The sequence below is a fragment of the Haliaeetus leucocephalus genome, unplaced genomic scaffold, assembly GCF_000737465.1.
Source record: "Haliaeetus leucocephalus isolate CR32 unplaced genomic scaffold, Haliaeetus_leucocephalus-4.0 Scaffold1, whole genome shotgun sequence".
NCBI classification, from domain to species: domain Eukaryota; kingdom Metazoa; phylum Chordata; class Aves; order Accipitriformes; family Accipitridae; genus Haliaeetus; species Haliaeetus leucocephalus.
Genome location: NW_010972437.1, coordinates 7351311 through 7360820, shown reverse-complemented (window position 1 = coordinate 7360820; position 9510 = coordinate 7351311). Strand labels below are relative to the sequence as shown.

At 43.0% G+C, this 9510-nt stretch overlaps 2 protein-coding genes across 2 annotated transcripts in view; both read left to right on the top strand.

Annotated features, from left to right (window-relative positions):
* Positions 1 to 346: 346 nt before the first annotated feature.
* On the top strand, positions 347 to 3710 carry LOC104832844 (gamma-crystallin B-like). The gene is given in 3 exon segments (XM_010569227.1): positions 347 to 355; positions 1371 to 1607; positions 3435 to 3710. Coding segments are annotated over 3 exon segments (522 nt in total).
* A 5127-nt stretch (positions 3711 to 8837) lies between these two features.
* NBEAL1 (neurobeachin-like 1) overlaps positions 8838 to 9510 on the top strand; it is an 86796-nt gene continuing 86123 nt past the window's right edge. The window contains exon 1 of the mRNA XM_010565456.1: positions 8838 to 8849. The gene's annotated coding sequence lies outside the window, so the exon portion shown is untranslated. The remainder of the gene's footprint in view (positions 8850 to 9510) is intronic.

Genomic DNA, 9510 nt, shown 5'->3' with positions numbered 1-9510 from the left:
GAACAGAGAGAGATTAAAAATAAAGTTACAATTCTGCTGTAGCATTTCCAGCACATTCACTTGCACATGTTCCATTGGTAAAATAACAGAAATATTGCTCGACCTACACTTCACTGATCCTCTGCTTACTGATGGTAACAATAAAGTTGGTACCCCACAAACTACTGCTATTGCCTTTTGTTTAGAGAATGACAATGGAGAGAGGGAAGGGAAAAAACATTCATTCTCTTACTGAGAAAAAAATTCTCTTTTATCCTATTCCTGTGGATGCAGCAGTCTGCATTCTATATAAAGGACTGCTGATGACTCCTGCATGCTGAGGTCTCATAGCTAAACCCTGGCAAAAATGGCAAAGGTAAGAACAGCTGAGTGAATGGAACACTGACAAACAACCTAACACATGCATAGGTAGCTCCTTGTAGGTAAGTATGTTTGCAAACATAGTTTGTTGGTCTAACAACAAATTAGCAGAGGGGAAACTTCAAGTGTTTTTTTTTATTATCTAGCTCTCATAAGGTTCCTAAAGAAAGCCTATGGAAGCTTTCAAACACTAAAACATTTACACATAAAAAAATCTTCTGGTTTTATTTTTCTGTCTGGCTAGTTTCCCTTTGAGTTTGTCAGTTGCTGAAAGAGACCTAAAGTTTATTTATTCTTAGTCTTCCAAGATGTACAGGAAAATAAGGGTGAAGTACTCTATTAGAAACAAATGTAATAAATATCACTAAACAAAGCCACTGAATTTAGGTATCTCTAACCCGATTTTACTGCTGCTAAGATATACCTGCCCAACAGGACCTAGAGGGCTCAATGATTAATTTGGGTTAGACACAACAGTCTTGTTTTGTTCCTGTATCATTAAGACAGGTGAAAGCTTCAGCACAATTCAGATGTAGAACTATTCCTTCCTTCGTCTGTATTCTACATTGCAGAAGATTTCTAGGAGCCCAGGACCGGGTACAAGAGACGGGCACAAAGTTGAATGATTGTGTGATACACAGAAGTCATTCACAGAGCTTTCAGTCAATGAGCAATTCGGGTTTCACTTTCTCCAAATGTTCCCAAAAGCTTGCCATGAAGCTGCTGACAGGCTATTTCCAGCGTGAAATCATGATGAAAGTTGCCCCTCACTTCCCAGAGTCCCAAAGGGACATCCACCTGTCAGTCATAGAACTAGAGAAATGACAACACCAGAAACTATCTGTGCACCCTATAGAAAATGGACATAAGGGCTTTGCTAGTCTTTGGGCCTGGTAAAGCGCCCCTATGGACCCCTGCAGTCTTTGGATTGTTTTGTACAATCTAGGCAAAACAAAGCCAGCTTTCAAATACTTTCCAGTGTGACTGGGGTTACTTTTGTTTTATTGCAGATCACTTTCTTTGAGGACAGAAACTTTGAGGCCTGCCTCTGTGAAGCCGCCACAGACCAGCCAGACCTGCGTGCCCACCTCAACTGCTGCAACTCTGCCAAGGTGGAAACTGGCTGCTGGATCTATGAATGTCCCAACTACGTAGGCCATCAGCACTGCCTGAGGAAGGGAGAATATCCTGACTACCAGCACTGGATGGGCTTCAATGACTCCATTAGGTCTTGTATCATCACATCAGTAAGTTTTCCATATTGTCTCCATGTATGTTACTGCCTATATTAGAATCTGAGCACTACACCCATTTTGACAGCTCTGGCACTTCTCCAGAGATCTCTACATAGAAAGAGGGTAGTAGAAAGGACACTTGCCAAGTTCATCTAATGGGGTTTAGACTCCCAAAGAGGCAGATAAGTCAAGTGGGATTCTCAGCCAAATGAATGGTTGGTTAGTGCGGGGGAGGGGCGGGGCAGAGTTTATTATATTAATTTTTATTTTAATATTATGTTTATCTATTATTTTACATATATAAAAGCACTTAACTTCACCTATCTTCTCAAAGCTACTCTGGCTATACATGATCTACACAAGGAAGTTTAGTACAAAGCTGAGAACCAAACCACATCTCCCATGCCCCAGTCAATGCTACTCATTCAAGGTAGGCAAGACTGGTAACTACACTACTACAGAGGCAACCTGACACATCCCATTGTAGAAACACCACCATGTATTTGAGCTGCAAATGAAGGCATATTTGCCTCATGATAGATTTTTTTCTGAATACCTCAGCCCAGAATACATCTGTGTTTTCCCGTCCTAGATGCATTCCCTGGAAGAGTTTTACTAAGAGGGGAGACATTGCCAAGATGTGAAAGATTTGAATACTCACACATAAGGTTAAGGATTTGAGATTTGGCCCTGGAATAGCCTTGATGCTGGAATGTGTCCCTCCAACATTCATGAAAAATTAAGTTCATCCATGTTGTATGCCTTACGTACAATTCAGTTTCCCTGCCCAGTAGAAGCTTCATAGACCATCACAGCAAGTTTCCAGATACATTCCATCTGCATAGGATTATGCAGCTATTTTTTAGACTGACATGCAGTTCTGGGCTTCACTTAGCTAAGCCAAGTTCTGGGTCCAAGCGCTGAAAGCTAGGGCAGACACTCTTGTGTCCTTTCAAGCTGTAGAGGGAAAGAAGTCACAAATGTGGAAGGTGGGAAAAAGATGGACTGATGGGAAGTATCTGAGAAGGAGTAGGGAAACTGAGAATTAGTATGGGGGTAGAAAAAAATATCCTAAAATTAGGACACATTTCTGCATGCTTTCTAAATTCAGAACAAGAGTGTCCAGAAAGTTTGATTCCACCAATGTAGATACTAAAGTGTTGTTGGGTGTGGTTGTGGGTTTTTTTTAAACTGAGTAAGGTGTTGGTCTTTGTACAGCAGCAGTACTCTTATGTCTATACAACTGCACTTGAGCACCTGCAAAAACTGTATTGAGCACTGATGCAAGAGCAGAAAGTTTTTTTCTACAGCAAATCTTTGCTGTGCTAGATACAAGAGCCAGAGACAGTCTTACAGTTTATCATCTTGTAGATGAAACCAAAAAAACCTGCCCACCTAAGGCTGTGCAACAAAAATAGGATAAAAAAAAGCTCCCCTCTGTCCCAGCCAGAGCCTTATCCAGTTATTACATCAACACCTAGGAACACTGAGGGCACATAACTACTGTGGCCATCTAGGTGTATCAATGAGCTTATTTCTTACCTGCATGTACAGTTGAAGTGTGGTGATCTTGGCTGGACCCCACTTCCACTTCCTGCTCTACTGCAACTCTTTCAAAGCAACTGCAGTTCTGCTCTCACCAGAGCAGAAAGGACTTACAACACTGCTGCTTTAAATTAGGACCCAGTCAGATTTATTCCTGTTAAACTGACTTTTCTGCACATACTAGTGGCTACTCACTGTTGCGTTGCTAGCATCACCATTGCATCTAGCAAGCTGTGGTCACCTAGAACTGCCACTTGACACCCTGTGCATCCTTGCCTGGATTTGCCTTCACAGATCCAGGAGTACAGCTGGCTACAGATCTATGAGAGGAATGACTTCAGAGGTGGGTTGTTGGAGTTCATGGATAACTGCCCTTCTCTCCAGGGTGACTTTTACTACAAGGACATCCAGTCTTGTAACATACTTGAAGGAAGCTGGGTTTTCTATGAATAGCCACACATCTGAGAACAGCAGTACCTCCTGCAGCCTGGTGAACACAGATGATTCACTGACTGGGGTGCCATGACTGCAGAAGTTGGATCCTTCCAACCAACAGTGGATACTTCCTAACCAGCAGTTTCCTAAGCTATATATCAATGAGTAGTGCCATTAGTACTTTATTAAGGCCAAGGAGTTTTAGAGCCTACATGGATTAGGCTCCCTTTTCTTGCAATGCTTTTAGCCTTTGATTTAAAGCCCAGCAGAGTCAGAAAGTGTCTTGACTACAGTGGGCTTCAGAGCCTGTGCTTGCTTTACTGGTAGGAGTAATTCCCCTGAAATCAGTGGAGGTGAGCTGGTAACACCCAAGCTCAGAGAAAACCTGCATCTAAATTGCCAAGCTGAATTTTTATCTGGAGTCTCAGATAAATTTAAAAATAGCATCTTTGAAGAAAAATATAATTTTGGACCTTAGAGGGAAAAAAAAAAAAAAAAGAAATACATTCTTCATTTATAATAATGAAAATCCAAAAAACCACCTGTAACTGAGTCCATGGGACCAACTCTGTGCTTGAATTTATTACAGGATGTACCTTACATCCTTAATGGCCCCATAAAAGCAACGTCCTCCTCAGAAGTACTTCTCCTGTGAATAGACTGACAAGTTCACAGCCACAGTATCATCATGGAAATACTGTATACCAAGCCTGAAGCTGTGACACTAGATGACTTAAGACAGAGCAAAGCATTTACAGTATTTACCATCTCATTAATAAGAATTATTTCTGTCAATAACTATTTGTAATGCTACAGATAAAAAAATAAGTCTTTCAGTTGCTTATTTACTTCATGATGAAGAAAACAGTCCTGGTGCCCAATAGTTCCTGCTGCCATTTGGCATTAAGTCCAGAGTTCTGCACAGGACTGCATCGCTCCTATTTCCAGCTCAGGGCCTACACTACACTCTTTTGTTTAGCCAGGACCTCACACGGTAGACATGAACTCATGAAGAGAGACCCATTATGTTAAAGAGTCTACAACCCATTCAGCATGCAAGTGGGCCCCAGAAGTTTCACACATACTTTAACAGCAACCTATTTACACAACGCTGCAGGATATTTAAAACCCTGCTTTCAAGTTTTACAACACTAGCCATCATTCAGGTCTCTATACCCTTTCTGTGTCAGGAGTTAGGCTAGCAGAGTCCCTGGAGGATTCACAAGGGCACAGGGAAGGGCACAGCCTTGGTTTCACATTCCACTTAGAAGCAGGCACTGTGCTGCAGCCAACATCTAACTTCTGGGAGGCCACAGTGCTAACGTTTTGCAAGAATCCCAGCTCTAGCACCAGTTGGAGCTCTCCTAAGCCCGTTTCCCTTTAGTTACTTCCCTTCATTTGCATTCTTCCCCAAACCAAGAGGAGTTAGGCCTTAAGTTGCCATAGCAGGCGTTCTCAGGACAACCTTACCCTTTCAGCTGAGATGGAATTAAGTTCAGACAGATCACCAGAAACTACCAACATGTACACATCCTTAAACCTTCGTTGCTGCCATGGTTTTTGTTTTTTGCTGACATGCTGATTGCTTTCAGGAGCCATGCTGCAGATCCAGATCTGCTGAGCACTGCGACATAATGAAATCATTCATTAAGCAACTTCTTAACTGAAGCAGAATGCTTTGAAGTACAAGTACGGTAACTTCACTGATTGCTGACAATAAGATGATGGACAGTAAGGGATGGCTTTGAGTGAAAAGTCTGTTTGGTGGAAGAAGGAGAACACTTCTACGATGCATCTTGTGTAGTAATGACAGGTGGTTTTGAGCATCTGCAAAACAGAGACAGCTATAGCATGAGTCTACACATGCTAGCTCTAGCACAGCTAACCTAAGTGACAGCAGAAGGGAGGGGCAGTTCTAAGCCTGAACACCCATCCATGAATCTTCACTGACTGTTAGAACTTATAAGAACCCAAGCAGACCAAAGCATATAAACACATACTATATATTTAGTCTGGAAGAGTCTTTAAGATATACCCTACACAAGAATATTCCTAGCACAGCTGCAAATTTAAGGCCTGTGGTAAGGGAGCCTATACTACAAAAAAGGAGCAGAAGAGATCAAGTCACTGCCTGGGCCTTTTACAGCAGGGGATTCATTATATTGAAGGTCCCCTGTGGAAACAAGCTGAAAGGACAGAGAAGGACAAAAAAAACCCCTCACCATGGTCACAGGCTACCCTGGGGTAAATTCCTTCCTGAATTTAAGTCTGGTGAATGGTTTAACCCTGCATATATGAAAGCAGAGTAGCCAGGGACCAGAGGAACTTAATGCTATTAGCCAGACCATCACCTTGCAGCTTTAGCTGTGGCTGGTCTCCAACACTTTGAAAGAAAGCAACTAAAATCCCTAGATACCAGCTTATGTGTCAAGGGCCAAAAAAAATTTTCTTCCCATTTCCAAGTGTTGCAAACAACTAACAAGCCCTGAACTACCTGGGATGCAACGTGAATATGGTGACAGAAGGAAGATTAAACACTAATTAAGTTTGCTGGCTTACCTAATAGAACAATTGCACACATTTTGTGCAATCATAACCAGAGAAACTCAAGGCAAGTTGATCCTGTGCTACCTTCAGCAAAATACCATCTTGGAGGCCTTGGCATCTTGCAAGGGCCAGCTTACTCCTTTCCAATAGCCACTCCAAAAGCAATCTCAAGTTATTTTGGCTTGAATGTCTAGAAACTAGCATCTACAAAGTCCTATTTCTTTACATACAGCAAAAGGTATTTTGATAGTGGGAGTTTTACACACAGCTGCCAAGGCCACTTGCTTACTTAGAATGTAAATATTACTCCTTGCTTCTGTGCAAGGGTCTGTTTGTAAAGGAAGATGGAAGAATTGAGAGGCAGGTTTATTTCTAAGTATGTTTCAGGTCTTCATTGTTAGTAAACAAAGCATTAGCCCTAAGACATCAAGCAAAACCTCAGATAAAAGCTTTGCTATAGACCTATCTCAGCATGATTTTTGCTGGCCTGGGGCATGAACTCAGTAGAAGCCTTACAGCAAAACAATGGTTTTGAGAATATCTGAAAGTCAGATCAGATTTTTGTCTTTTTCATTTGCTTCTACAGAAAATAAGCATGGCTTAACAAAAGCATTACTATAAGGTGTGTGGCTTTTCCTGCCACTTCAGAGGTCCCTGGACTCAAAGCTGCAATCCAATGTGGTCCATTCCTTTGCTGAATCTTTCTTAACCTCAAATTCACGGGTTCTCCCTATCCACACCCTTCTTTCTACCCATTCCGTTACCTGAACTTGCTGACCAACAAGTTCAGTCCATAGTAAGATGACCGAGTTACTAATATACAGCTACTGAAGAGAGTTAAAGTACAAAACCACAAGTAATGAACAAAGTACAAGAAACAACCACTGTTGTAAACAGACAGTTACCACAAGACAGCAGCTAAGGGACAATGAAATACAAACGAACACTGCCTACCTGGCTATTTAAGGTCCATGAAAAAATTGGTACATAATTATGGAAGAGAAGATGATGAAGTGTGATAATTAGCTTTCACAGCTGGACCAATCCATAAACACATTTTAAAATACCCATACATAGCTGGTAATGCTGCTTCTTACATCTTCCTCCATTCTTTGGCTTCTGTATCTTTAGCTGAGTCTTTATGAAGGTAAGTACACTGAAATATAAATCCATCTAGAATTATACTATACCTGTGGGGACAAAGCTGTAGCCCACCTTTCTCCACTAACCTCTCTCATTATTGCTTATATTTGCATGTGAGAAAGAACTCATAGTAAATACTGAATATTTGTCTGTACCAACAGGGACAGATTAAACTTGACCTACACCCAGTGATGCAGACATCTAAAAGCCACCTTAACAGCTTTACAGTGAGCTACCTGGCTTAGGAAAACCTCTAGAAGGTCAAGGCCAAGAGATGACTCACTCCGTATACCACCAGGACAAACTGTCCTGTTGCAAAACACAAATACTTCACCTTCCCTCTAGAGCACCTATATAGAGCAAGAACTACCTACACAAACAGCAGTAACTACATAGGCCCACCAGGACAGCTATATCACTACAACTCCAGCAGAGTGGAAAATGGCTGCTTTATAGTCTGTGAGCATCCTAATTACGTGGGCGGCAGCACTTAACAAGGGAGGAGTCTCCCATTTCTATCAGAAGATTTTTGTTGTTGTTGTTTTCACTAGAGTCTGTTGTAGGACTTCTGTATGCGGGAGCAGCTGCTGCTACTTGCAAAAGTCAGTAATGCAAGAAAGCAAAGCAGTATCTCAGAGAAGAATTGGGGTTTGTACATGGCTTTGTTTGGGCCTGACTTCTTCAAAGGGAGTAAGTTGTAAGAGAAGTTTGAAATAGGCTGCTGTTTAGCCTAAAAAAGGCTGTAAGAAGATGTGATTAAAAATTTGTAACTCAAAAAGCATGCTACAAAGAGTTTCCTTTTCCCATATTACTGTGGAAGGGACAAAACAATGGTTTGCATTTGCTTCAAAGCTGATGCAGGTTGGCTGTTAGGAACAAGCTCCTAGCAGTAACTCAAGCCCTGAGGTAAGTTCCTCGGGGAGAAGGCAGAATCTCTTCCATTCCTGGAGGCTGTTTGTAGAGAGGGGTCTAGGGTGGTTTAAGCATAGCAGATCCTCCTGCCCTTGGGACAGAGCTGGACTCTGAGGTCTTATTTTTTCCTTGATGGAAAAAATTATGTCGCAAACTCAAGGCAGGAGACTATTGTGGCTAGCAGCAAGTACCAGAGCACAAGTATCACGACTCAAAATAATTTTACAGACTCATTTTTGTCGGTGTCCTTCCATCCGTGCTAGGAACTATGTTTAGATATTGCAGCAAAAGATATTTCTCCCACTCCCACACTGCTGATCCACATGATACAACACCGAGCACAGATTAGCCCTTAAATTTCTTCTAAAAGCAAGACAAATATGCAAAGGCATGTTGCAGGGACCGATCTTGTACTGTCTCTGGGCTCTTGGTGACACTTATCCATCCCTAGCAATTTTTTATACAGCAGACAATATAATGGTATTTCACAGTCAATTCCTCTGCAAATGACTTCCAAACCTCTCATGAAACCATTGCAGTGGTGTGAATTGCCCTGCAAAGGAATCGACTGTGCAATGAATGGCAATGAATGCTTCATCCTGTGAAGCTGTACAAGATTTACCCAGGTGAGGAGACGACCCAGCGGCAGAAGGACCAGGGCTGCGGCCAGAGGTTGCAGGGCTGTGATTCTCCCAGCAAGCTGGGGAGAAGGCCCCAGTCTCCTTAAATCTCCTTCTCTTGCTTTGGAGCCTGACACAACATCAATTTCCAGCCCCGCTTTCCAAGGGAGTGGAGGGACATGGAGGGAGCCCGTTCCCCGAGGAGTGCCCTGCGAGTCACGCTAAAAGGATCCTGTTATTGACTGAGCGGGAGGAGAGGTCCTTTGCTGGAGCGCTGTGCCTCATGAGGGCCCGTGAACTACCAGTGTGCTTGGAAAGAGTCCCAGCAGTAAGCTGAGGAATGTCTTTTCACGTTTCTCCTTTAGCAATCTAACTTATTTTAGGAGCATTTTCTAAGTCCTATGCAAGCTCTGCACACGAGGTATGGGCTGCTTTGAAGCAGTAGCAGATTGTAGGTATGAATACACCCACGCTCGTCAGGCTACGCAGGCAGGCCCCTCTGGAGCATGGGTAAAACACACGCATGTGCTCGATAAACCGTATCGCTTGTAAAGCAGTACGGAGGTTTCCTGAGGCGCGCTGTCCCACAAGGACTGGGAACGCCGACCCTTCCACGGGCAAACAGACCCCTCCTGCGGCAGAGGGGCGCGCCGCCTGACGGGGACCGGCCGCTCCTCAGGTGAGGCGCCGTGGGCGGCGGAACGGCCCCGCCA